The sequence below is a fragment of the Pseudopipra pipra genome, chromosome 18, assembly GCF_036250125.1.
Source record: "Pseudopipra pipra isolate bDixPip1 chromosome 18, bDixPip1.hap1, whole genome shotgun sequence".
Classification (NCBI taxonomy): Eukaryota; Metazoa; Chordata; class Aves; order Passeriformes; family Pipridae; genus Pseudopipra; species Pseudopipra pipra.
In genome coordinates, this window is record NC_087566.1 from 4,448,221 (window position 1) to 4,475,335 (window position 27,115).

General features: G+C 46.5%; 2 protein-coding genes across 8 annotated transcripts in view; both read left to right on the top strand.

Annotated features, from left to right (window-relative positions):
* The first annotated feature begins 353 nt into the window (after positions 1 to 353).
* On the top strand, positions 354 to 14,469 carry RNF185 (ring finger protein 185). 5 transcript variants are annotated; one of them, XM_064675495.1, is made up of 8 exons: positions 461 to 590; positions 4,174 to 4,339; positions 5,398 to 5,626; positions 7,246 to 7,264; positions 7,872 to 7,984; positions 8,524 to 8,578; positions 10,501 to 10,618; positions 11,909 to 14,469. In XM_064675495.1, the coding sequence occupies exons 3-8, from the start codon at positions 5,448 to 5,450 to the stop codon at positions 12,004 to 12,006; spliced, it is 582 nt and encodes a 193-aa protein (XP_064531565.1). In that variant the 5' UTR covers positions 461 to 590; positions 4,174 to 4,339; positions 5,398 to 5,447; the 3' UTR covers positions 12,007 to 14,469. The 5 variants fall into 5 exon arrangements, with proteins under 5 accessions (XP_064531568.1, XP_064531565.1, XP_064531569.1 ...); XM_064675499.1 differs by having other exon boundaries at positions 5,439 to 5,626; XM_064675498.1 differs by lacking the exons at positions 461 to 590; positions 4,174 to 4,339 and adding an exon at positions 354 to 376.
* Positions 14,470 to 14,736: 267 nt separating this feature from the next.
* LIMK2 (LIM domain kinase 2) overlaps positions 14,737 to 27,115 on the top strand; it is a 31,380-nt gene continuing 19,001 nt past the window's right edge. Inside the window, exons 1-2 of one of the 3 annotated variants that reach the window (XM_064675444.1) lie at positions 14,737 to 14,811; positions 17,306 to 17,405. In XM_064675444.1, coding sequence (XP_064531514.1) covers positions 14,796 to 14,811; positions 17,306 to 17,405 — 116 coding nt within the window. In that variant the 5' untranslated portion in view covers positions 14,737 to 14,795. Of the gene's footprint in view, positions 14,812 to 17,305; positions 17,406 to 20,435; positions 20,513 to 25,572; positions 25,951 to 27,115 lie in introns of those variants that run through there. The other 2 variants (XM_064675446.1, XM_064675445.1) reach the window with 2 other exon arrangements.

A 27,115-nucleotide genomic window follows, 5' to 3' on the forward strand; every position in this document is an offset into this window, starting at 1 on the left:
AGGTCACCTCCTCTCCCTGTTTTTGGTCCCTCTGACCCTGGGCTTTCTCACAGCTCTACAGATACCTTTATCAAGCTCTAAATACCTTTATCAGGCTCTCTGTTCCCATCTTGAAGATGCTCCCGTGCTCCAATCCTAATGCTCTGCTCACATTTGTTTGTTCACATCTGAACAATTTGTTTCCCTCAAAGCTCCTTCCTTTTCCTTCCTTCCCTCCCTCCGCATTCAGTAAGAACTTTGTGCTCTCCCCAGAGGCCGCCGTTTGGACGCCTCCCCCGGCAGCCAAACCGGGGCAGCCGCAGCGCTCGGGTGCCCGGGGGCGCGGGCGGGGGCTCGGAACGGGCCGAGCAGCCCCGGCCGTTCTGCCGGAGCGCAGGTAACGCCCGTGTGCGGGTCTGGGGGGCCGCACAGGAGGGGCCGCCGGGGCAGCGCCTCCGGGCCCGGGTGCGGGGGAGCCGCGGGCGGTGCCGGGCGGGCGGAACGGCCCCAGCCCCGGCCCGGTCCCTTCCGCCGGCCGCGCTTCCGGGCCGTCAGGTGACGGGCGCGGGCGGAGCGGCTGCTCGAGCGGGGCTGCGGGGCCCGCACCGCCGGTGAGCAGGGCCGGGCCGGGCCGGGGGGCGGTGGGGGGAGCCGGGGCCGCCGCGAGGCTCCGAACGAGCGGGGCGGGGGCGCGGCGGGACCCCCGTGGTCGCCCGGTGGCTCCGGTGCCCCCGCAGGCCCGGCCTGTGTCCGGCCCCGGCCCGGGCCCGGCGCTGCCGGCGGGGTTTGCCCCGAAACCCCAGGCTGGGGCCCGCAGGGGCCCCGTGTTCGCGCTGCGGCCGGGCCGGACCCGCTGTCGCGACAGATGGGTCCGGCTCTGGGTATGTAGAGGGGTCTGGCCCTGGCAACGTCGCGGGCGTCAGTTTCTGGTACATGGCATTACTAACATTTCGAGAATTACTTATATGTTAAGAATCGCCTATTGCTTCTCAAACCACGTCATTGCTGTCGTATTTGGTGTTATTTTCACGTTTTCTGCTAACCCGGTCAGCCCGGCACGTCCCTGTCACGGCGCTGCAGCCCAGCTCGGGCAGCATTACCCGAGTGCTTATAGCAGTGCTCTTTGTTTGGCTTGGTTTTTTTCTTTTTCCCTTTGGACTCTGTGAGGTAAGAGGATAATATCTTTGTCAAAAGGTTTTTCTTAGGGTCCATATTAAACCTTTATGGAATGGATAAAAAAGTAATTACTTTAATCGCTTGAGGTTTTTCACTGTTTGCGTTCGTGAGGTGCCTCGAATCCTTGGGGTTCCCAAAACAGCCCCTCAGCTGGGCCCTCTCCCCGGGAACAGGGGCCGTAACACAGAAGTACGTTGCAGAATCCCAATTAAAGAAACGAGGCCAAGCAAGGGCACGTTGGGCTGGAAGGCAAATGGCTGGTTTTGCAAGAGCAAATGATCACATGAGTTATGAGACCACTTCGTGCTAATACTGAAAAGCTGGTGCTGTGCAGGTTGCAGGAAGTGAAAAGATGAACTCGGGAAATGTTCCCAAGGAGTTAAAATGTAACAGGTTTGGGAGACAGAAAAGAGTAAAAAGGTATCGAGAGATAAATGGATATTTAATGATTAACAGAAGGACAGTCGTGTTTGCTAAGAATATCTAAAAATGACTGTCAAGAAGTCAGTGTACTTTCTTCTAGGCCCTGTCAGCAATTATCAGCTGAGGTTACCTGGTTGTTGTACTTGAAGCCCAGGCAATTGTAATAGGTTAGGTATTAGATTTTTGTTTGACTTTTGAGTGGGTGTATTTATACTACTCTGAGTATTAGTTTTAGGTTGAGATAGAATTTCTGATGTTAATATTCCTTTCATAAAATTTGTCACACGTGTCAGAAAATGTCACTGTAGTGATAAGAAAAATAATCCAACAAGTTTTCTTTTTGATTTAAACTGCAAAAGGTTCAGGAACTAAATCCGAGCTTGTTTCGCAAACAAACTAGCTTTGGATTATTTCAATTTCAGTAATCCTAGATAAAGTAAGATTTATTTTTTTTTCCTACATGCTTTAACTTGTAGTGGAAACTCTGCCAGTCTGCCTTGAAGCGTTTTTCCTATGTTTTCAGGGTTGGGTCAGTGCACCTTGGCAAATGCAGTCATTCTCATTTGCTGGGTTCAGAAACGTGACCTGTGACAGCAGCCATTCAGCTCCTGCAGTAAAAGGTCTTTCTTGCTGCCAGTTGGTGAGATCTGTACCCAGTGCTTACACAATACATTGAAAATACTAAAACAACCCCTCCCTTGCACTTACCCCCCTCGTGGAGCTCCCGAGCTCCCGGCTGTCCCAGTGTCCCGTGTGCCTCCCGGAGGACCAGTTCCACCGTCTCATGTATCTTCACCTCCACGTCTTCTTCAGCTCCACCAGACTTTTTTATTTAGGAAGCTGACTTGCTGTAGAGTTCCTTGTTTCTTAACTGTCCATCTGCTTGATTCTCGGGTGCAGTAAATGTCAGAACGATCTGTTGGGATATCAAAGGGATCATGATTTAAAGGAAATAAACAGCTAATATAGGTGGCTTTTAAGTAACAAAGATGCTGTTTTCCTGTCAATACCTAAAGAGCAAAAACGTAAGGAGAAAAGACAAGATCTTTAAATGCCCTCTGTTAGATATCAGCTGATTTTTATATCCTTTCACTTGTTTGCTACTTTTCATGCTTCTGGGCTTGATTTGGAGACCAGAGTTTGGCAAACCTCCACTGGCAACTCTAAATTCTGTTTACTTAACCCCAAAAGTCATCTCCTATACCAGTGTACTCACAGTCTTCCTTCTGAACTCTAAATCAAAATGAAAATGGGGTTGGTTTGCCTGTTGTCTTGATTGTTGGGTTTTTTAGTGTGTGGTTTGCTTATGGTTTGTTGGTTTGGGGTTTTTTTCCCTAAAGAGTTTTGTCTCAGAGTTGAGGTAGTTCAAGTGACAGTTCAACAATTTTGAGCTCGTTCTACACTCAGAGCAGGTGAATTTGCAGTTGAACATTGACTTCAGATCCACAGGGCACACTCACAAGTGACACAATATATGATTAACAAATGGAAATGAGCCACTGGATACTGTTTCATGTTTGCTTCTTTGCACATGTGCAGCCAGACTGGCAGATGAACAGACCCAGCAGCACTTGTTACAGACCTGGCTGTGTTAAATGATATCCCAGGGACAAGAGCAAATGTGTGAGAAGGCTTTTCAGGATGAGACTGATTATTTTTACTGTTGTGTTTTGATATATTTTTGATATTTTAAATTGGTTATATCCTAATAAGTCATTGGCCCAATCAGCCAGTGGACAAATAATTAGGAGGGGATCCCCAGTACAGACTAAGGAATGACCCTCTTCTGGGACAGGAGATCCAGTACCTCTTGTGTTGTATCATTTTGATCTTTCTTCTTCTTCTTAGCTGTTTTATTTCATTTCATTTCATACTAATAGTTCAGTAACTTATTAATTTTTCATAGTTACTGAAAGCTAAGGGGTTTTTTTTGTAGTAGGTGCTGGTGAAGATACAGATTTTATCTTTTTGATAAGTTTCCAGATTTGTGGTGTTAAATTTATGGAATTTAATTTGTAGAAAATTATTTTTTTTCCACATTGTTTTGAGGAACACAGAAATTAATTAATTTGTCTCTTCTACATCCTTTCCTTGTGTTATATGTCAAGACATAAGACACATAAGACTCAGACATTTCTTGTGTCCATTCCATAAAGTAATGCTGTGTTTTTTACAGTGTGTTGAACTCCTTAGTTTTAATGAGGTTTTCTAAATTTTGATATTTATATATATGGGTCCAGGTTGGTGAGTTTTCACATAAACTACTGTGTAAGATAGGCTGAAGATTCTGGTAGTAAGGATGTGTGAAAAATCCAAGTGTCTTTAGCATATAGTTTATGGGCTGGCAGCATTTCCATCTGCCTTGAACCGACAGGAATTTGGATTCTGTGCAATGCACTGAGTGTAAATGAAGTCATGGTGTGAAATGCTGAGAGTCAGCACTGCTGAAAGCAGCGTATGTTGAAGTGCAGCATCTGTGAATACAAAGCTGCCCTTCTGGGACACTGTGCAAAATGATGTAACTGAGTGAAAAAGCTCTGCAGAAATACATTCCACCTGCTGGAACTGAGTGTCTCTGCTGCAATACTTCACCAGGCTTGAGTGTGAGGCTTCCTTGACCGTGCTGTGGGACTGTATGGTATGAAAAAAGCTGCTGGCAGCAACAGCCAGAGATCCTGAGGTTTTCTTTTGCTGCCCTGCGCCTGTTCTGCAGCTCTGCTACAAAGAGGTGACACCAAGGAAAGCCTTTAATGCCCGTGGGGTGAGTTTGCAAAAAAATTCCTCTGAAAAATTCAAGTTGCCCTTTGAAAGTGCTTCACTGTTTGTACACTTGCAAAAAGGTCAGATAATCACCTGTTTTTTCTCATAACCTTAACTAAGTATTCCTGTTCCTGCAGCAGCAACATAATGTCAGAGTTTCATGGAAAGCACAGTGGAATATTTTAAACATTTTTGTTTTAGCAAATTAATATATCTAACTGCTGAAACTCTCTTAGTTCTTAATTAAAAATATTACACTGCTAAGAGTGTTTCTGGAAATGTAAATGCCTTGTGCTGAGTCTCAAAGATTTAGGTACTGTGGAATTTACATATCAAGGATGAGACTGTGGAGGTTGTTGCTACTGAAATAAAATAAATGGTGTTCTCTGCTAAATATGATGATGTTAATGAGTAGTGAGTAAAATTTAAGAGCATTAAGGTACCATTTTTAGTACTTCTGCATTACTACTGCATTAGAAATGCTTGATAGTTTGAAAGTACTAGAAATGTTTGATAGTTGTATCAACACATTGCTGTGATAGCAGCAATGTACGGCTCAGGAGACAAATCAAGTTCTAAGCTGCCTTTGCTTATCATTATTATCATTAATATTCCAAACTAATGAACACTGAACTCTGCATTGTCAGTCTGTCCAAACTGAGAATGGCTTCATGATTAAATCCCATTTCAGACTGCACTTGCAGTTCTGACTTGTCTTGAATTTTGGAAGAGCGTGTGTGACTAGGTGAGCTCATTCCTCTTCCAGCAAATGGCATTTCTGAGAAAATACAGGGGGTTTGTTTTGGCTGTGGATCTCAGTTGCTTATCAGTAACAGTAAAATACAGGTCACACACCAGCCAGGTCATACTACAGGACTGTAAAGTAGCTTAGTTTCTAAAAAAAGATCCCTCTTGGCTATGTTAGACTAAAACCATCAACAACAGGATTCAAGAGCTTCTTAGATAAATCACTACCAGTTTGGAACAGGACCAGAATGCAATGTTATAATGCCAAGAAATTGGGTTTGTTTGGTTTTTTTTTCCCTTTCTCACTGCTAGGATTCCAACAGGAAAATTTTCTTGACCTTGTGTCTGGGTAGTTCTTGAGGATGGCAAGCAAAGGACCCACAGCTTCTGCATCAACCAAGAGCTCCAGCACTGGAGGGACCAGTGGCAGCAGCAGTAACGGTCCCGGGGACAACACTAATCAGGACAACACTTTTGAATGTAACATCTGCCTGGACACTGCCAAGGATGCAGTGATCAGCTTGTGTGGGCACCTCTTCTGGTAAGTGCTCCCACCCCCACAGCTCAGCCTGTAGACCAGCACCATCCAGCTGATCCCATAGAATCCTGTGCTTTTTATAATTTCAGATGCCAAATGTCCTGTATAAAATGAGTAAGGACCACGGGTTTGGTTTAGGAGAGGCTTCTCAGCTGTTGTTCTTTGCTCATGGTCCAGGAGGGGGTTTCTTGCATCTTAAACTTCTGTACTTCTGGCCACTCCTGTAAGAGTTGGACTCCATGAGCCTTGTGGGTCCCTTCCAACTCAGAATATTGTGATTATTCTGTAAAAGCAAACAAGCAGCCCCACACAGACAGTTCAGAGCTCATTGATACTGCTTGGCTTTGTGTGTTATTTTATTTGTGCTGTCTGGCCTAGCACAGATATCTTCTTTAGACCTTTCTAACCTGTGCAGACCTAAACCTGCCTTTGAATCCAGGTCATGGAGGCCAAACTGTAGTTTCTCCCACAGGCTTGGCTGTTTTTATCTTTGAAAGCATAAAAAGGAAAACAAAATAGGCAATAAGCTTTTCCATGTGGGGTATTTCTCTTTTTCCATGGTATTGCAGTTGTAATAGGAACTTTTCAGTTCTTTGATCTGACATGGAAATAATGTACAGCACAGATATAATACACGTGCAGCATTTCTAATTTGGGTAACTTGGTTTGAATTTACTCTTTCTTGAATGTTAGGAAGTTGTTAAGGATTGACATGGCCAAATGTGGGGGGTTGGGGGGTTATTTTACACAGTAGGCTAAATCTTTAATAAAAAGAGGCCTAAAAGAACATTTCTTTCTGTGTAAATGTACGTAACATCTGAAAATCCAGATTTTTTATTTGAGGAGATGGAAAATCACTGGCTAATGGCTTGTTAAGATAAAATTAGATTGAATTATTGCACAAAGGGATCTGGAAGAATGGAACCTTAAAAATAGCATGTGTCTTGTCTGAATAGGGTTGTCGAGACCATTTTGAGAGCAGATGGCTGTTTGCAGTTTTGTCTTGTAGCCTTGTTTTCTTTGACCTTTTTTTAATTTGCCATATTAATTTAATCTGTATAATGGGAATTTTTCTGCCCTGAGCAACTGGGTCTGATCTCAATAGCTGACCCTGCTCTGAGCATCAGGTTAGACTACAGGCTACCCGAGGTACTGTCCAGCCTGAGTTATTCCATGATTCTATGAACGTGGCTGATGTTTCAGCTAAATCTTTTAAGATCCTGAAGTCTCATTACTGACATCTTGCTCATTTGCACCTTAGCTCAGAGATATCTTTTCATGGTATCAGAATAGCCAGTTTGCACAGTGAAGCCCAGGATTGATGCAGGCTCTGTGTGGGCCTTTGGTGTGGAAGAGGACGAGGAATCGAAGGGGATATGCACAGAACCACCTTTGCAACTTAGATTGTGTAACCTGAAAGAACCAGTGGAGATCAGTCTTGGGCTGTACTTTCAAAAATTACTTTAATGGGAGGTTACAGAACTGGCCCAGCTGGATTCCAGGGTTCTGCAGTGGCCAAGCCGTGCTGCCCGTGTACATTTGTCGGATCGAGTTGTCAGTAACTAATTCTGTTTTCCCCCTTTTTCTGCTCTGCGAACAAATTGTCCTGGGAATGCTCACAGTTGGCCTTGTTTACATCAGGTAAGACAGGTTTCCTTTTACTTTGTCTTTCATCAGCTCCTGTTGCTCAATAAAGCCCTTGGTTCTCTGGAGTATCCCCTTCTTTTTAAATGTGCTTTTCTCTCCAGGGCAATCACAACCTGCTAATGCAACTGCATGTGCAACACCTTGCAAACTGCTCTTTCAGCATGAAAACCTAATTCTGTTACACCTGAGTATTTCCAGTTTTGGTGGAATTACTGTAGGGGGTTCCTTTGCAGGTTTAAGTGCTGGGTGTACTTCTCTCTGCATTTGTAATGTTTTACATTGTGGTACCTTATGGAAAAGCTGGGTGAAAGGAGGGTGTCTGCACTTAGCCCTGGGCCTATGCAGGACTCTTGGCACTGTTTATTTCTTCATATTTTACTCCAGGGCAGGTCTGAATGTGTGCACATCAGCAAGTGGATCATACCAGAACAACAGCCAAAGTGCCAGCTCCATTTTGGAGAGCACTTGGCACTTATTAAAATGGTTTGCTCTGGGGCTTTCTGAGGAATTGCTAAAGTCTCTCTGCCTGGCTGCAAATGAGGTTTGGATATTGTTGTTTCATGGTCATTTACTAGTTTCCTTATCATGTCCTTTCTTTTAGTGGCTAGAGACCAGGCCAAACAGGCAAGTGTGTCCTGTATGCAAAGCAGGAATCAGTCGAGATAAAGTTATTCCTCTGTATGGAAGAGGTAGCACTGGGCAGCAGGACCCCAGGTAAGAAACCTAAATACAACTATTTTTGTTTGAAAGCTGAAGATGAAACTTTAGTTAGCTGTCTTAAGATTAAACTGTCAAAGTGTTGGATTCATAATTTGTAATACTTTGTCAAAAGATAGATAGAACTGACATTTCTGCCAAATATTTCTGGCTTTTTCAGAGCCTGGGTTTACACACATCACTTCATGTTCAACTGGGAATTCATTTGAATTTTAACTGGGTGTTAATTATCAGTTACAAGTGGCAGGTTGCAATGATTGTTATCTGGCTGGATAAGCTCCTATAAAATGTTCGTGTCCTGAGTTTTTAGCCTTTGCAATGGGACTTCTGTTATTCAAAAGCGCAGCAATAATTTGGGGATGTGCTGCTGAAGGTCCAGGAGCTGGGGGTTGGCTCTCTCACACACTGCTCCAGCTCTGCTGCAGCCTGGCCCTGTGGGACCGAGCTTTGTGGTTGCTCTGCCTTATTAGCCAGGCTATTGCAGACACTGCTGTCATGTGTCCTTGCACTTGAGCTAATTTCATAACTTCCTGCAGAGAGAAAACTCCACCACGACCCCAAGGACAGAGACCTGAACCAGAGAACAGAGGGGTAAGTGAAGGAACAAGCTCGGGCTGATGAGTTGTTTTTGTTGATGGTGGTATTTATTCCTCCTGGAGGACACAGTGTGTGCTTGAGATCCTGTGTGAGGATCCTGCAGCTTACACATCTTGCTCATCCCCAGTTGGCTGGTCATGAATCATTCATAGCTGTGGTGTGGCAGAAAACTCCATTCCTACAGTACTCTTTAGCATCCCAAAGAACAGGCTAACTTGGATTGTGCTTTGTGAAAATGGCCCAGTGTGGTATCACTGGAAATGCTCCTCATGCTCAATTGTTTCCCATATAAATACAAGGAACACTTTGCTTTGAAAATCCCTTGTGGAAGTGTGTTTCCATCAAAATATACCTGTCATGGAAATACATAACTCATGTATGAACTGGGATTTCTGGCACTGAAACCTGCTTCTATAATTTCTGTGGGATGTTACTGTACCATGGCATTACAAGCAAAAGAAAGAAGGTATCTGTTGGATACATGTTCATGTGGAGAGGGATCTCTGGTGTTGTTGAGGAGATGACATGGAGTGCAGCTGGCACAGGCTGAGCAGACATGGGAGAAGGCAGTAGGACAGTTCTTCAGCAGGACCTGATGAAACAATGGCACATTTCCATGTAACACAGCCTGGGGTCCTCAGAGAGGATTTATCTGCCTCATGCTGCAGGCAAACAACTCTGCTGGGTGTGATTAAGGCACATTTCTGTATTGAATATGTTGGGAGCTCAGCTGTTAAGGGAGTTGCTGCCTTATTAAATCAGCTCCTGCACCTTGTTTGAACCTTTGAGCTGGTGCTGCTGGAAGTCAGAGGAGTCTGGTATGAAGACCAGCAGCGATGCTGCCCTCCTGTTCCCTACAAGCCCTGTACCTGCACACAGAGAGCTTTGCTGTCCCTCATAGTTTATGGCAAAGTCCTTGAGAAGAGTCACAGTCAAAAGACCAACTCCTCAAATCAAGGCTCAGTCCAGAAATGTTTGGTTTTTATTATATGAGTGAAATCATCTTTGTCCTCCTGCTGTTGGGAGGTGACAGACCAGAGGGTCTTTCAGAATTGGTATCACTGTTTCAGTTCTGAGATGAGAGGGCAGGTGGCTGGATTACAGAAGTGTGGGCTCTCAGCAGTTTTTAAACGTGACACAACTCTCTAGATCCACACACAGCTGGTTCTCCAGTAGCACAGTGCTTCTCCACAGCAGGATTCATCTCCATTCACAAGACTTGTCTTTTGACTTGATGTGGTGTTTTAGTCTGGATCCCATGGGGTCAGTGTTGCATTGTAACTCTTCCTTTTTTCCTCCTTTCTTTATGTCTTGCATTCCTGCCCCAGGTGACTTTATCTGACACCTTAATTAGAGTCCCCCTGGTAAATTTTTTTTTTGTACTATTCCTTATAATGCTCTTTGCATCCCACTGGCAATTTATCACTTCACTGAGTGTTTGAATGACACACATGTATCAAGAAAACCAATGTAGATTATTTTTTTAAAATGCCTTTCTTATAGTTATGCAGCTAATAGCTATTAACTCACAATAAATTGTTTAGACATTCTAAATAGGATTGGTAATGTTGATTTTGATACACTGGCAAATATCTACTACTTTAAGCTGAGAAATGTTACAGATACACTTTTGTGAACTTGTGGCTTTCAAGCAAAAACTGTGGTTCCTAGTTTTCATTTTCTCAAAGTTTTGGGTTGCTCTGCAAAGTTTGCTACTGTGTGAAACATTTTAAAACCAGGAGAACTAAGGAGATATTTACAATAGTGTGTCAGAGGGAAAGTTGTCAGACAGCATGGCCTTCCTTCAGGTGGAGGAGAGCCAGAGGGAGGGAATGCCTGCACTTCTACACAATATTCTGAAATAGGCTTTAAATGATTGTTACCTTTTTTGTCTCCTGCTGCTTTGTTCTCTGCAGGGATTCCAGGGCTTTGGCTTTGGTGATGGTGGCTTCCAGATGTCCTTTGGAATTGGGGCGTTTCCCTTTGGTATATTTGCAACAGCCTTCAACATAAACGACGGGCGACCTCCTCCAGGTACCACAGATCCACCTCCGCCAGGGGTCCTGTCACAAACACGTGTTACAAACTCCCTTGGAACTGAAACAAATAACCTGCTACAATGACAGAATGTTCTCAGCAATAACAAGTGCTGTGAATAGAAACACAACATGAGGGCAAACGGCCAGCACAGAACATGGTTTATGGCTGACACATTTTGTACATGGGCTCGTAAAGAAGCAAGTTTGTCCCTTCCGTATCATTTAAAGGCCCTCCCGGGAGAACAGTGGCACTGGAGAGGGACAGTGGCACTGGAGACTTCTCCCTTTTAATTCAGATGTCTCCTCTGGTACTCAGCAGACTCCCTCTGAAAAATGAGACAAATTGGACTAGAGTTTCTAATAATAAAAAGGAGTCACTAGGGGTGTATGAAGGAGACCTAGATTTTGAAAACAGCAGGAAAGGACCATTTCCTGCAAGATGGGAAGGAAAAATTTAAACGTGCTCTGTACCACGAAATAATGAATGCAAAGATTGTTCCTTTTTCAGAAATTTATCTCTGAGACAGTCATCTGTATTCCACAAGAAGTAACTTTCCAGTGAAATTATTTTGCTGGTTTTGATTAACAAAAACCAGTTGGGTTACTCCAAGTGGTGACCTTGCTCTCTAAAAATTAAGTTATCCCTAGAAAACCTCTTCCCCATCTGCACTGGAGACAATCTGAGTCTGTTTTGAACAAGAAAACTTACTGCCCAGGATTTTCTGGACTTCCTCTGTGAATGGTTGTGCCTGGCAAATCTTCCACCATGTCATATGGCACAGGAATTACGAGGAAGAAAGTCTTTCTTCATGTCACAGCTGTGTTGCCACAGTCCTGTGCTATCCTTGGGTCCAGTTACCTTCCCTATTAACCATAGTTAAGTGTCCCCTAAAAATCTGTGTGTGTGGTGACTGAGCCAGGAGTGTGTAAATATGTGCTGTTGTAACAGCCATAATTTAACCAACTCCTGTATCTGTTTTTCCTTGGTGGATTCAATGCAGCAGTTACAGAAAGGCACAGCTTGAGTTTTAGAGCTCATGTGCTTTTCATTAGTTCTCTTGGCCAGGGCTGCACAGGCAGCTCTGACCCTTTTACCATTTCCTTGTTCAGAGGTTTCACCTTGGTGGGAAGGAACAGAGGCAGCTCAGGTAGAGGTAGTGAAGTTCCTTGGGAACAGTGAACTTGGCTCAGCACTGTCTACTGTGTTCAGAGTATGCACGATCCTGGAGAAGAGGAAGGAGCTGAACTGTTTTTTGTTTCTTTTTTTTCACTTCCTGTTTTCCAGCTGTTCCAGGGACTCCTCAATATGTGGATGAGCAGTTCCTTTCCCGCCTCTTCCTGTTTGTGGCACTGGTGATAATGTTCTGGCTGTTGATTGCATAAATCTTTTCCATTATTCTATATATTCATGACCAACAAGGCCACTGAAACAGTTACAAACTGCATCCCCATCCCACTTTAAACCTCTTGGTCTGGTTCCGTAGCTAACTATGGGCTTCAGGAATTGGTGGTACCACAGCACAATGAGGAATCTCGCATTTTGCACCAGAGTTGCAAATTAAACATTGGTTAAAAAGCATATTTCAGCTCAGATATCTTGTACAACAGGTTCCTGCCACAAACCACGGGCCTAGCGTTGAGCTGTGCTCCCAAGGGAGTGCTGCTCTGAAATCCTGTGCCAATCAGTAACACCAGGTCTGTGGGACAGACAGGGACCCCCAGGTAGACTGGGCAGGTCAGGAAACTTCTCCAGTGTGACCAGTGTCTCATGCTTTGCAACCACGATGGATCTGCCAGAGCTGCAGATGTTATTTAATGTCTCCATCAACATCCAGCCTTCTCCAGGAAATCACCTGCAGCACTGCTGACACTCTTTGGGCACAGCACGTGGTGCAAATGGAACCAGGTCCGGAGACTGGTTCCTTTTCCTGCTGTTATTTCCCGGCGTGATGGAAACCCCTTCCTGGCGTGGTTCTGACCGCTGCTGGAAGAAGGGATACAAATTTATGCTGCAATTTTTTAAAGCCTGAACATGCTGGAGCCAGACACTGGAAGATTCTCTGGCTGTGGAGCCGGGTGAGGCTGGACACAGCTGCTGCCTCACCCAGCCCAGTTCCTCACTGACCAGCAGTGTTGTCTCCCCTGGCTCTGCACAGCCCCGGGGCTGCACTCGTGGATAATCCCCTCACCCCTCACAACCTCCTCACGGTAGCGACAGTTATCCCCTCCCAAGGCTTTGAGACTTTCTACGCAAGGTCATGTCCTCCAAATAAAATCCTATTACAGATCCGAGATCAGCTCGTTCGGGGAGAGGAACAAAAGGCATCTTTACGTGAGGTTTGAGGTTAAACCTGTCATACTGTAAAATTGCACAGGAGGAAAAATGAGATCCTGCCTTTGCCAGCACATGCACAGTAGGGAACACTTGGAAGACCTTCTCTCTGCAGGTGCACACAGCTTCTCCGAGCCACAGCAGAACGGCCACAGCACAAGAGTCTCTGCAGTATCTACCAAAGAGTTTAATTTGAAGTGCTGGAGGAGACCACAACCATTAATGTGCTGAGGGGATATTTCAGAAGGTGAGCACTCTGTAGCCGTTTTGGAATCCTGCTGGGTATTCAGCTTTAAAGAGTACTCCTGATGTATTTGTGTAGATTCCTTCACAACAGCAGATACGAGAGATTCCCTAGCAAGATGAACAGTTTTCATATTTCTCTGGCTAGGCAATTCCATTTTTTTTTTCTCTTATTGTTTTTAGATTGTTTCGATTCAGGTCGCTGATAGTCTCATTGATTTCCTGCAAGATGAATATTGTGACTTCTCTGGCAATAGACAGAAAACTGACAAAACAAATCAACAAATAGAAACTTTGTTTCAATAGCTTGGGGTTTTTCTAGTGTATATGGAAGAGGTTCCTGGGCAGGACACCTTAATTGTTGTAGAAGCTTATTTATGTGATTATAAACTGTTCACTTTTAGTGTCAAGACAGAGGATGACTGAAGTTTAACTTGCCTACCTCCAAAGCTCCATCTGGCAAGTAGAATGTTGCAAAGCTTCTGCAGTGTTTTGCCACATGTGGTCAAATTTATACCTGACTGGATGATAATCTGGCACAGTATATTGCTCAACTATTTATAGTTGAAGTGGTGCTTCAGCTTTTGTTGTGTGGCACTTTTGGGAAGCTGAACTTCTGCACAGGGTTCGTCTCAAGTGCATAACATGTAACTGGGGCCCTTTCCAGGAGAAAGGCTCTTTGTGTGGCTGTCCTGCAATGTCGCAGCTTCGGGCTCCTCTCCTGCTCCTCTCCTGCTCAGCCAGCACCACCTGCTGATGGGAAGGGAGGGCCCATGTGGTGGGAAGGGATGGATTCCTTCTCCTTTTTGAGTGGAGAAACTCGCTGCTGGGAGCAGAGGTCGCCCAGGGAGGAGCAGGGTATCCCTTGGAAGCCTTTTCCCATAAAGAGAAGAGAGAACTGACTGCAATAGGTTCAAGAGGTATTGAAACATATTTAACTAGGACTTATGTTTTAAAATACAGAATTTTAATGCATTGGGGGGCCTTCCATCTATGGGTGAGAGATATAATGCATTTAGAGGAGGCTGCAGAAACATGACTGAGAGCTCTTATTTTCGGGCAATTCCAAGATTAAATCGTCTAAAAGTGTTAACGCTTGGTTCCCCCCTTTCCCCGGTGTGCTTTTGTATGTACCCCTGCCCCGCACCCGCCCGCACACGGCCCGGACGGCTCGGTTAGTGCGTTACCGTTCTTCCTTCTCCTCCTCCTCACTAATTTTCACTGTTGTGAAAGTGATTTAGAATTAAAAAAAAAAAATGGTTTTACATTGACCGGAGTGCGCCGCCGTTCCTTCGGGGGGCCGGGAGCGGCGGGGACGCGCCTCCCTCAGGGGGCCGGGGGGCGGGGCCCGCCCAGCGCCGCGCCCGCCACGGCACGTGCGGGGCGGGGCCGGGGGGCAGCACGTGCTGTCATTGGCCGCCAGCGCGGAAGGGGCGGGGCGACCGGGGCGGGGCGGCGCGGGGATTGGCGGGAGCGGCGGGCGGGCGGTGCCGATTGGCCCGCGGGGAGGAGGAGGGCGGGGCGCGGGGCCGCGGGAGGCGGGTCCAGGTGCGGCGGGACCCGCTGGCGACGGGCGGGAGCGGGCGGCGGGCGCGGGATGGAGGCGCTGCCAGGTGAGCTCGGGCCGGGCCGGGCCGGGCCGGGCCGCGCCCCCGCGGGAGGGGCCGCCCTCCGCCACCACGGGCGCGGGGGCGCGGTCACGAGGCCGCGGCTCCCCCCCGGTCCGTTATCCGGGCGCCGGTGCGTCGTTTGTGCCGCGAGGAGGCACCTTCGGGGCTCGGCTGGGCCGCTGCCTTCGGAGCCCGCGCCCTGGCCGGGTGTCAGCCCGTGTCCGGATAGCGGGTGCAGCCGGCCCGTGGTTCCCTCCGCCGGTCCGCGGCTCCACGCGCGGCGCGGGGGGTTCCCGGAGGTCCCGGTGCAGCGAACCCCGCGGGGAAGCGATGGAGGTGCGGCCGCAGCCCGCACAGGGTCCTGCAGCGCGGGTGCCGCCGGCCCGGCTGCCCTCGGCCCCGTGTCCCGCTCGGGGTCCCGCGGTGCCCCCGGGGCTCGGCCGGTGCCCGCCGGGGCCGCTCCTCGCTGGGCGCCCCTCAAACATTCCTGCCGTCCTGGGGGACCCGGCAGGACCTGCTACATTGATTATGTCCGTTTGCCTTTCCTTCGCGCCGTTTCCTGCTCTGTTTTGTTCATTTCCGTCGTTTCTCCTGGATACTGAACAGTTTCGGTCGGATTTAGGACTGTTCGTTTCCGTTCTGAGCTAATCAGCCTTCCCAGGGACGCTCAAACAGATGTAGCACCGCAGCAGCGTCAGGCGGCTGCTGCCGGGGCTTGGGAGCTCGTGGGTCAAGTCCTGTGTGATGGTTGTGGAGGAATCTGTTGTTTTTAGTGAGGTGTGGCATAGTCCTCGGTCTTTACATGGCTTTAACGGGATCCGCTGACCACATTGACATGTGTTCCTTGTGCTGGTGGCACTGAAGGGGGGGCGTGGAGCTGCAGGGTGTCTGGTTTGCAGGTGGTTTTGACCTGCAGCAATTCCACAAGTTCAGCTGACTTACAGGGCTTGCCCTGCTTGGAGAGGAGAGTCTCTGCTGCCTGTACACGCAGGTACACGCACGTGTGGCTTTGCCTTTTATTCCCAAGCCCGTTTGGCGTGCTGAAAAGCAGTTTGCTTTATAGAAGAACACGGGTAGTGCCAGCTTTTTCCAAGTTTCTCCTAATCCTTACTCTGCTGTGCAGGTCTGAGCTCAGGTGCAGTTCTTGGTGTTCTGGAGAGCAGGAGGGCACAGGGGCAGGTGCTCCCAGGTGTGGAGCCAATGCCCAGTTGGGAACAGAAGTGGCAACTTACACCACATGTCCTGTTTGAATGAATCCTCTGAGCCCTGCAGTCTGCGGGGAGACGTTTCTGGGTGCTGCCAGTCTGCTGGAGAGAGTGGTGCCTGTGGCTGAGCAACAAGTGGTTTTCCTCCTAAATCACTACTTGTGCAAAACATGCAAGATCTTCACCTTGGTTAATTTTAAACACTGTCGCTGACCTACACGGTGGGGTCAAAGTGCATGGAAGGCTGATGGCTTCTGTTTTGTGTAGCTTCAAGGAACTTAATCATGGTATCGACTTGCCTGAGCAACTACCGAGTTGTAACGTTCTTTGGAAAATGGAAGTTCGTGGTTTGTGGTTTTCCTTCTCTAAGTGCACTTTTTTCCTTATGCAGCCCTTAATGCAAGCAAACTGTTGGTAGCAGGAAGAAACAGGTTTGACATCTGCTCAGCACATGCTCGCTGTGCCCTCCTGTGCTCATCCAGATCCCTGACTCTTTAGTATGCCCGCACTGCTGTTGGGATTTGGGATAGCATTTATCTGTGTGCCAAATGCTCTTTGTGCACAGGCTTTCATTCTGTTTTCCTAGCTCGCCTGCATCTAAGGAACCAGCTCTGGGGCTTTCTGGCAGTTCTAGCAGAAACTATTATAACTCTATTATAACTATTTAAAGTATTTTCTGAAAGGGCAATAGGCCAGTAGCATCACTCTCTCTTCCTAAGTCTGACAGTAGCCTGGTGTTGGCTGTACAGCCTCTACAGGAATATTCATTCAAGTGGGTAATTCCTTCCCGGTAGTCAAGTTGTTCTCTACTGAATAAAGTTTGCCTTTCCTTTCTTTCAGTTCTGGGAAATCCATTTAGTTATACAAATGAGAGCGAACGCTGTGTGCTGAGTCAGTGCTGTGGGGGAAGCAGTAGCGTGGCTTCCTGGCCTAGTGTCGTTCTCTATGGGAATTGTTGTACTGGAGCAACCAGCCTTCCTGAAATCTCTGCTTTAGCAGAGCTATAACTGAGCTGGTTTATGTGGGAAGTCATATTGCTTCCTTCTCCAGAATGTGAAGGAGCAGATGTCATGTCTGAAGAAAAAAAAAAAGTAATATCTAAGATGTCAGAGTTTGATTTGGGAGCTCCACTCTCATGAGTTACAGACTGCTTGGTGTTGATTTAACTTTGCAAGTGTGAAGACTTTCCTGCCAGTTAATTAATTTAAGGTTATTCTTTAAGAGGGAGGCAGCATTCCTTGTTTTCTCTGATGTAAACTGGCTGCTGTTTGTCGTGTTATCCCTGCATGCAGGTGAAGAAGTCTGGAGATGTCTGGGATGTGGGGACAGCATCGCTGCCGGGCAGCGCCTCTACAAGACTGTCAACGAAGCCTGGCACATCTCCTGCTTTCGGTAGGTAAAGCTTTGGCCTGTTAAACCCTCCTCGTGCTGTTCCACTGGCTTGGGACCTGGAGCTGAAGTACCTGAGTGAAGTACCAACATAAACCAGGAGCTGTCCCTGTGATCTCTGTGCCTGAGCTGTTCTGAGCCCTTGTTTTCCGATGTCCCTCAGGGACCAGCGTCCGGTCCCAGCATCAGTCAGACACTGCCTGGCAGAGGGCGGCTGTGCTGACGCACACGGGATGAAGTGCAAATAAAAGCTCTGATTTACTGGTGGCAGCAGAAGCCACGGGCTGCACACTTGCCTTCAGCTGCATTCCAAAGTGGTGCCCAGGCAATTTGCATAGCCTGTTGCTTTGTCCATATGTGGCAGGTGCATGGTGTTATCAGGGTGCTGATACAGGGGAGGGAGGGCAGGGAGATCTTGCCTTTTGCTTTCTCTCCTTTTCAGACACTTAAGACAGACAAACCTATGAAATCTGTTGGATAATGTTGCTATCAGCAAGGAAAAAAAGGGATATCTGCCATGTTTTTTTCTGGTGGTAGGAGTAATGCCCCTTGTTAGTGTTTCATGAATATTCAGTCCAGTTTTCATGCCCCAGAACCACATTTCTGAAGAGGCCTGTACTTTTGAGAGGGGTTGAGTACCTGCAGCTTCTACTGGCTTCTGTGTTGGCTTGGGTCTGGAGAGGCTAATGTTTTGGATACTGTCAAAGAAAATGGGGGGAAAGGAAGCCAAAGTGTGGCTTTGGAGGAATGTCTGCTGTGCCAAGATAAGCATCTACTGTCCTGTTTAAAGAACAAAATACCCCAACTTTGTTGAAGTGAGGATTATGGTTATTGGTGTATTTAAAAGAAAGAAAACATCTCATGCTGCCAAAGCAGTGCTGGCTCTGTTGATTTGGAAAATGCTGTGAGTTACAATGTGACATTAATAATCACAATTACAGCTTGATATCTTGACAAATCCCCAGTATTTTGGGTTTGAGTGTTCATGTTTAGCTATACTGAGGCAGCTTGTCTTATTCCTGGTTTTCTCTCTAAAGAACTAGTATCCTGTTGTTGAGCTTCCCTAGATTCTGCTAGTAGCCAAACCCACAGTTGTGTGTGCTGGAAGTCTGTCTTTCTTGGATGTATTTCTCTTGTGGGTCTTGACTTGCAAATGTCTTGGTGCTTCTTGCTCTTGGGGCTGTCAAGGTGGGGAACAGCTGAGCTGGAGGCAAATCCTGCCCTTGGGGCACTTCACAGAGTTTGATATCAGAGGTTATATTGTAGAGTGGAAGTTTGGTGGTTGGTTCTGGGTTGGTTTGTTTTCTGCAAGTGAAGACACCAGCTTTCCTCCTGAGCTGTGGAATAACCGTTTGCATTTTCTGAGGCACCTCCTGTGCTCTGTGCTTTTGCCGAGCTCTGGCACCCGGCTCGGCTGCTGTGCTGAAAGAACAGCTGGAATCTGCAGCAAAGGAAGCTGCCCTTCCCTTTTTCCTACTTCCAGGAGAGGACTGTGCACAGAAAGAAGTTTCCAGTTTGCCCCGTGTTCCTCCTTTTCTTCTGTTGTCCCCAGACCATGCTGAGCAGCAGTCTCGTGCTTGATATCCCAAAGCCAAACTTTAGAAAGGCTCTGAGGGAAGGAGCCCTTGGCAGCTGGGAGCTGTGAGTTCCGGCAGCCCTTGTGGAGTGTTTTTTACAGTCTTCCTGTGGATTAGCTGACTCCCTGGCCTGGCACATAATTTCTCTAATGCTGATTGGCACCGCTCCAGGCTCGTTAGCTCTGTTTATTCTTGGTCAGGCTTGGCTCTGGCAGGAGCTGACGTACATCCATGTCTCTGAGGATTTAAGTTTTTGTCACTTCCCTCCTTCCTCCAACTGCCTGTGCAGGAGCTTTGTCTCTGGAACCTGCGTTTTCTCTGCTGTGGCTTGAGGGCCGAGCAAATCCCTGTTCGTGTATCTGGGATATTTTAAACTGTTCCTTGGCCAGCTGGTCCTTAGGCTTGGATCCGCTGGCTTGGATCTGGCTGAGGACGTTTCTTAGACGTTTGTGTCACGATGTCTGTTGTGAATTAACTCTGAATGTACTTTTGTGCCTCTGAACTCTGTTGAGACAGCTCACACTTTCAGAGGTCACTGCTTTTCACGGTTCAACTGGATTTGGAAATTGCATTGCACAGAACTTCAAACATTACACCAAGAAAGGGAAGGAGAGAAGTGGCAAAGTACCTTTTTCCTAGGGCTGGATCACTTTTACCTCAGGGGATTATTGGAAGAGCTTTTTTTGGCCCAGAGCTTGCTGGTTTTATTGTTTTCAGTCCCAGCTTTTTTCCATATTGCAAAATAGAAGGTAATACCCTGAATTATACCTTTGAATAAAGTGTTATTACCAGTTTTTATTTTTGGTGGTTTGTGTTGTTTTTGTTTTCCCACTGTTAATGACAAATGACATTGAAGACAATTCCCACTTTCTGTAGGGATATTGCATATTTGAATTGGAGTAGGATGGGATGAGAAGACCCAGGTGTGGCTGCATGGCTTTATCTTAAGGATACAGTATTTGTTAAAAATCCAGTTTTGATTATTTGAAAACCACAGATTCAGATCCAACCTGTAGACTATATGCAGATGGAAAATGCTTTTGAATACATATGAAGAAAATAATTGGAAATGGTGGTTGGAATTCCTACTGTAGCAGGGTGCTTAAGAACTTTTTTAGGAAGAAAGAGAGCTGAGGTTCAGTTCCTTCCTAACCATGAAATAACAGAGGATGTATATTACCATGGTCTATAAAATAAATCTAATTTAAGTAGCCAAGCAACACAGACTTGCAGCAGAAATCTCAACCAAAAGCCAAACCCTGAAAAACTGTTCACAGTATATATATCTTCAACAAAAGTAACAGAAGGTGATGAATTAATGATGATTTTACAGTTACAGATTTAAAAATATACCAGTTAGTTTATACCAAAACCAGCTAATTAAAAGCTGAAACATCATCAGGAGTTTGAAGAGCAGAAAAGCTCATCTTCCTTTTTTTCTTTTTTTTTTTCCCAGAAGAGGAAAGGGAAGCAGAAAAGATTTGTATGAATCCAAAATTTTTCTGTACTAGGTCTAAAGCACTGGAGATGATGGTGAGCAGAAACTAGTAATCCAGTTTGAACAAATATTTCCTTTTTGCTTAATACATCAGATTTTTATGGATATGCAATGCAATGTGACCTCAGGAAAAATTCTCATGGCTTTCTGTTTCCTTATGACATAATTTGTGACTACCTTAAAAGTATAAACAACTGTGTGGCCAAAAGGTGTAAGTTTTTGGTATCTTACTAAATATATATTAAGTATTTTTATACTGGTCACATTTAAGTAATTGTAAGCAGTAAATTGACTTTGCTGTAGAAGATTTTGGCTGAAATTAAATAGCCTTGAAATAGTTAAGAAATTGTTTAAAGTTTAAATTATTGTTTAAATGAAATCTAAAGTAATAAACCAAAATTTGTTTAAGTCACAGCAAAAACTGCCTTATTACCTGGAGTTAAATTAGTTCCCTGACAGGCTGTTTAGGGTTCAGGTGCTTGCACTCTTTTTGGATGTGTTGCTCCATTTCAGTCCCTGTTAACCTTTATTGGGGCAGGAGACTGAAACACAAGGACTGTTGTAACCACCAGAGGGTTGTTCTCTCTGAATGGATACTTTGAAAAAATGGAGCAGTGTTGGCAGAGTGCAGGAGAACTCCTGGCTCTGTCTCCTGCTGGTATTCTTTAGTGAATTTGAAACCAATCCTCCTTTTGACCATTTCTCGGTAGTGGAACAAGGTTAAAAGTAGATTCTTCCCAGAATCCCTCGTCTCTGCAGTGTGACAATTGTCCATGGTCGGAAAACAGCCCTGGATTAGCTCCCTGTGCATCCAGGGGATGCCCCAAGCTCCAGGCTGCTGAGCAGAAAGAGAATCACTATGAATTTGCCAGCTCTGGTGATTTGATTGTCTTACACAGATGCAGTTCTCCCATACTGAATGCCATTTTTTTTCTATACTAAGTGCTATATTTTGTGTGTTACAGAAATATTTGTTTGCTCAGCAAAACTTAGTAAATCACTTTGATTCTTTTTACATTTGGGGGCAGGGGAAGGTAAGCCAGGCAAACTTGTGTTAAGACTGTATATAGTTAAACCTGGTTTAGGGGTGCAGGATAAACTAGATGACTTCTGAGGGGATTTTTTTAAATCTGTGTTCTGTTTTAGTATGTCCTCTAACCATGAACTTACATTTGAAGCAAATAATTTCTGTGGCTTAGGAATGATCAAGAAATTGGTCAGTTAATCTCCAGTCACTGTAGGGTTTGGTCTCCCATACTGTTTACTAGCACTTAATTATCCTCAGTATTAAAACCTTTGGCACAATCTTCAGAAATCCCCTGTGTTGCAATTTAAATCAATTTTTTTCTAGACATGGTCACAGAAAACAAGCTTTTCCCCCTGCTTCTGTTATCCACATAACCTTTTCCAGAAAGCAGCAATCGTGTCTCCCATCAGTCCCTCCCAGACAGAAGAAACTCTGGACTTACTTTTTTCTCCAGACTGTATTTTCTGGACTTTAGATCACTTCTGTTGGTTCAAATTGGCACAGGCCTTCGTTTTCGAAAAGCAGCTTCCTGACCTAAAGACAAATGGATGGATATGAAGCACAAATGTAGAAATGTGGACACGTGAAGATGTAAGCAAAGGTATATATTAAATTAATTTAAATTGTGGGGATGTTTGGTGCTTTGAATCTTCCTTTAGCTTTTCAGCTGTAAGCACAGGGCAGGTTTGTACACAGAGCAGCTGAATTTGAGAGCAGGGCAAAGATCAGTAGTAACAAAAGGCAGCTGAATTAAGGTAGAAGCAGGAAGAAAAGAATCTCCTCCTCTTCCCTGTCTTCTCCAGTTTCTGGCAGTTACAGAAAGCTAATGACAGGGCCTCAGAGGTGAGAGCTCTCCACTAATCCTGCAGATTCCTGGGAATGCTGCTTTGGTGGTGTCTTCATCAGCATTGAAATTCGCCAGCTCACTATCAGATTCAGGGAGAAATAGTTGCCTCTTAGTGCACAAATCACCAGGACTGTTGAAGAGTTCACAGATTCAAAAGAACAATGAAGCACTTTGCAGGTGGCCACATTCCTCGGGGGAATCTATCAGCTGCGGGACATCGATGACCACCCTTTATGTTTAAGGAGGAATGGGGCATTCCAATCCAAACTTTCTTTTAGTTTTCTCGGCAGCTTGTCCTTTAGGGCACTGTTATCAGAGCATTATCACATCAAGGTAACTGGAATTACTCACACAGCCCAGACTGTGGTAGGCTTTCCACAGGAGTGAGAGGGGATCCTTCCCCCAGGAGTTCAGCGTTCTGCACAGACCCAGGAGTGAGGATGCAGTGCTGGAAGTGCCGGTGTTACTGCCATTTGTGCAGAAGTCACTGCTCCCCAAACCATATATAACCTATGAGGTACCAGTAGGTTGAATTTCTTTGGTTTGCTTCTGAGCCCACACACATTCAGGAGATTTGCAGCCATTGGGTGAGTGTGGTGCAGGTAAAAATCCTGTCTCCACCCTAATGTTGTGTTTAGTGATGTGAGGCACCCAGAAGCCTCACTGTTGTTCTGAAGTTGTGCTGGGGTTAGAAGTAATGCAGCGATGGAGGTGGGCTTCGCTTCGCTGTTTGTTTAATTTACTCAGGATCCCTGGGCAGGAGCTCTGGGAGGTACGTGCAGATCCAAACGAGATTGGTTTCAGGAGCTGACTCTGTCTTTCAACAGCAGCAAAGCACATGTTACATGTAAGTGCCTTGGAATTGCAGTGAGGTGTTGGGATTGTACTGAAGTATTTGGAATGCCTCCAAACTGCGCCCATGCTGAGGGAAAGGCTGGCTGCAGACTCCTCTTCCTTGGTCCCACACATATCCAAGTGCCTGTCTGTGCCAGGATAAATTTGTGTGTCTTAGGGCTGGTGGATGTGCTGAGCAATACATCTGTTTGCAGACATGCAGGAGCTGTGTGGTAAAGAGGGTGTTGAGAGCTTCAGCCCAACCCCAGCTCGGTTAAGATATACCTGCTATATCACAGTAGCTGTGTGATGCACTTCCATGGGGATAAATCTAATGCCTGTGACTCAGTTGATGATAAATATCATGTAAGTCATTGTCGAGGTTTTTCATGTGTTCCTTTTTATTTATTACTGCCCTTCTGACAAAAGTTACTGCACAATTCTAAACCATAATGAGGAAAACAACTCCCTCCCGTGACTGCAACCTGTTTGTAGTGGAAATGCTGTCAGTGTTTGCGAGAGAGAGAATGCTGATATCTGACTTCACCTGGTGAAAAAGAAATTTGCTTCGGTGCATTGTGGCCCCCCCAGAAATGACTTAGAAAAAGTCCTCCCTCCTCACCACCTGTTTATCAGCATTTTTGAAGTACAGTCATTCTGGCAGGAATTCAGATCTAGAATGTAGGAACACATTAACACCTTTTCCAGAGCCCTTTTATCAGAGACATTGTGTTCTCAAATAGGTCATAGAGACAACAGAAAAGGCAAGAAGTAACAAGAGAATTCTGTGTAGCCAAAAGTAACTTACTGGCTGCTGCTGCTGGGGCTTGCTGCAAAAGTAAAATCATTTTGATAAGATGTTTCCTGTTTAAATAGACATTTGACTATGTGTCCTTTGGCTTTAAGGAAGTCTTAAACAAAATCCTTTCCTAGTTGCTTAGCTGTCTGGGTGGTTTTTATTACTTTGAAGTTGGGCTTTATCTGCTGGCTTCATTCACAGACTAGCTGGCTGCTTATCACATCTGTGGATCAAATCTTCAAAGGTTTTGTCTGAAGAGTTGGGATTTATGAGGTCACGTGGAATCCCCCTTGGAGGGCGTTCAGCCCATGGCAGCAGAATTGCGGGGCAAAGCTTTTGTCTGTAGGTGAGGCGGCGGGGAGGGCCCGGCGGGCGCTGGGGGTCTGTGCTGTGGGGAGGTGCCGGTGGCCGGGGAAGCGCTGGATTGCGAGCGCTGGCCCCTTTTCAGCACGCAACATATAGAGAATGTGGGAGACCAGAGCGCATTCCTAGACACAGACTCACCGTGTTGCTGCTTCCAGTCGAGCTGTGTGAAATGTCAGAAGGAATTAGACCCGTGCTGGAACTGCCGAGCACATCGGGCTCTGCAGCACTAGGCTTCACTGCGCTTTTACAGCCGGGCTTACAAACTGCACTCAGGGGGGGAAATGGGGACACTTTTTTCCCTTCTGAAAGGTGCCTGCTTATTAAAAGTTAAAAAAAAAAAGGGGGAGAGGGGGGATAAAAAAAAAAAAAAAGCTGCCTGGCTTTCTGCTTACTTCAACAGTGAGCAGCAGCTGTCAAATCTGCAGCCAAGCCTGCCTTGTTCCAGCCCCAAGCGTCCCTGGAACAGTGTGCCAGCTGAGACGAGCATCTCCAGGAAAAGCACACTGGAGTGCTCTTGCCGCTGGAACTGAGCACGGTTTGCAGGCTGTGTTCAGGCATGCCAGGCTTTGCTGACTGTACAGAAAGGGGCAGGCTCGGTGCAGCAGCACATGTTTGGTGCATTTCTGAGTGTCTTGCGAGCAGCTTTAGCTGATTAGGTCACTAGAGATCATGCTTGGCTTCAGACGAGCACCATGATACAACTGTATGTGCTGCGAGCGGGAGAGAGTGCTCTGTGCTGATTTATACCTCAGCTTCCAGTCAGGAGACGAAGATTAGGTTAAAGGATTGTGATGATCTCTGTTAAAACAGTGTTGGAAAGGAAGCTATTTTTCTTTGGCTGCAGCACACTGAGTTACCTCCTGCAGGAGGGTGAAGGCATTGTAGGTGCTGTGAAAGCAGTTCAACCCCACTCACTGTGCGGGGTTTAGGAATGTTTATAGTAAATGTTAATTTGATGTGTTTGGAGATGCGGCTCGTTGTTTTCCTTGGCTTCTCCGTCAGAATGTGCCGCTGCTGCAAAGAGAAGCTTCACGTGTTTGTGCTTGTATCCTGTGGCCAAAGCCGCTCTCTTTCAGCACTGAATACGCAGCCCCTCTTTGGGTCAGAGCTCCACCCCTGTGAAGGAGCAGAGCCTGTTGAGGCTCCGGAGCCGCCGCTGTCCGCCTGCCATGGCTCCTCCTCCCCTCCCACCCTTGGGTGGAACCAGGGAAGGGAAAACTTGACAATAGTTAGCAGGCAGCAGAGCTCGCAGGAACCACTGCAGCAGCATGTCCAACTAGCCCGGTTAGCAGGGATTCTGTCCTTCCCGAGGTGCTGCTGCTGCGGAGTGCGGGAGGAGATGGTTATAGCCATGGGAGCCAGGAAAAGTCTGAAAAGGAATGAGCAGCCGAGAGACCTGGCATTCCTTGGGCAGCTTCAAAGAGAGGTGAAGTATCTGAATCAGCGCAAGAGTAAATGAGCCCTGGCTGCTGCCATGTTGGCAGAACAGAGCTGTTCAGAGGCAGTTGGACGAGTTTGTGGCTGAGCCGGTTTATCCAGTGTTGAAGATGGGAAGTTACTTGTCTGCCCCAGCTTACTTCGCTCCCAAGGATCCCTTTCGGTAAGTGTTGCCCAGGATTAGGGCTAGACCTCCAGAGTGTTGTTTTCCCTCCTGTGATGGAATCCTAAAGCGTCAGTGTGTGAAGAACGAGGTCAGTGCTTGTGTGCTGGGAACAGCCAGCCTCAAACTGGGATCCTGGGTGGCTTTGAGGAGGCAACAGGGGAGATTCTTGCTGCCAACCCCTTCCCAGCTCTCGGCTGGAGGGAGCGGCTCCAGAGTGTGTGCAGCCCAGGCAGGCTCCCCCTCAGGGAGCACGAGATGTGCCACTGTGCCCAGTGCCCCGTGCTTTGCTCACTGGCACAGGAATGAGATTACTGTGGCTGCTGCTGCTTCTCTTCCAAAGCTCCTTGTGCCTGGGCACAGCACAGGGTGAGCTGAGGTGCTGCTGTGGGAGTGCAGGAAGGTGATGTAACCTGCAGCGAGGCAGCACATAATCCTGTTTGAGAAAAGAAATCAGGTACTTCTCGGGTAACTAGGGATGAGCAGCACACTTCCCTTACGTGGAAAGGGTTCTTCTGGGATATTTTGGTTTATTCAATTTTTATTTGTTCTAGGTCCAGTTGAACAAATGAGGCTCGAGAAAGGTGATAGCTCCAGAATAAGGCTTTGATTGCGTTGCATCTCCGTGGTGAGAACAGTTAGTGGGGCTGAACACAGCCGGGCTGGTGACTGATGTGCTGATGAGGTGGATGGATGAGGAAAAGCACAGCTTGCACTTTCATTGTCTTCCTCCTATCCCCTCTGCTCGGATTTGCTTGTTATTGATCCTGTTCTGCAAACACTTTTGTGCTGATTTGGGAGTAAGGAGCCTTTTGTTGAAGCGACCTAGGACAGGAGTAAATATTGGTGTGCATTTGCTGAGCTTCTTTAGGCAACTTTCTGAAACAGCATCTGCTTTCAGAAGAGGGAAAGTGAGCAGACATTCATTATTTGTAATATGTGTAGGATATTGTGCTAAGCCATAGATACACCTTCTCCTAAATGTGTGGAAATGGTTTTGCATAGTCAGAGCTTAAACACTCTGTCTTATAGTATTCTGTTTTCTAGTGTCCGTTCTTCCCTGTCTGGTGTCTCTTACGTGGGCAGTGCACACACTCCTGCTGAGCCCGGGTGAGCCTTTGGGTCAGCTGCAGGCTGGGGCTGTGCTTTATCCTGCAGCTTTCTG

What these genes read in the sequence shown, in the direction of transcription:
- RNF185 (XM_064675498.1), top strand. Translation starts at nt 5,448, where the DNA reads ATGGCAAGCAAAGGACCCACAGCTTCTGCATCAACCAAGAGCTCCAGC. An exon ending in ACTGGGCAGCAGGACCCCAG is followed by an intron (nt 7,985 to 8,523) that starts GTAAGAAACCTA and finishes AACTTCCTGCAG; the next exon opens with AGAGAAAACTCCACCACGAC. An exon ending in CTGAACCAGAGAACAGAGGG is followed by an intron (nt 8,579 to 10,500) that starts GTAAGTGAAGGA and finishes TGTTCTCTGCAG; the next exon opens with GGATTCCAGGGCTTTGGCTT.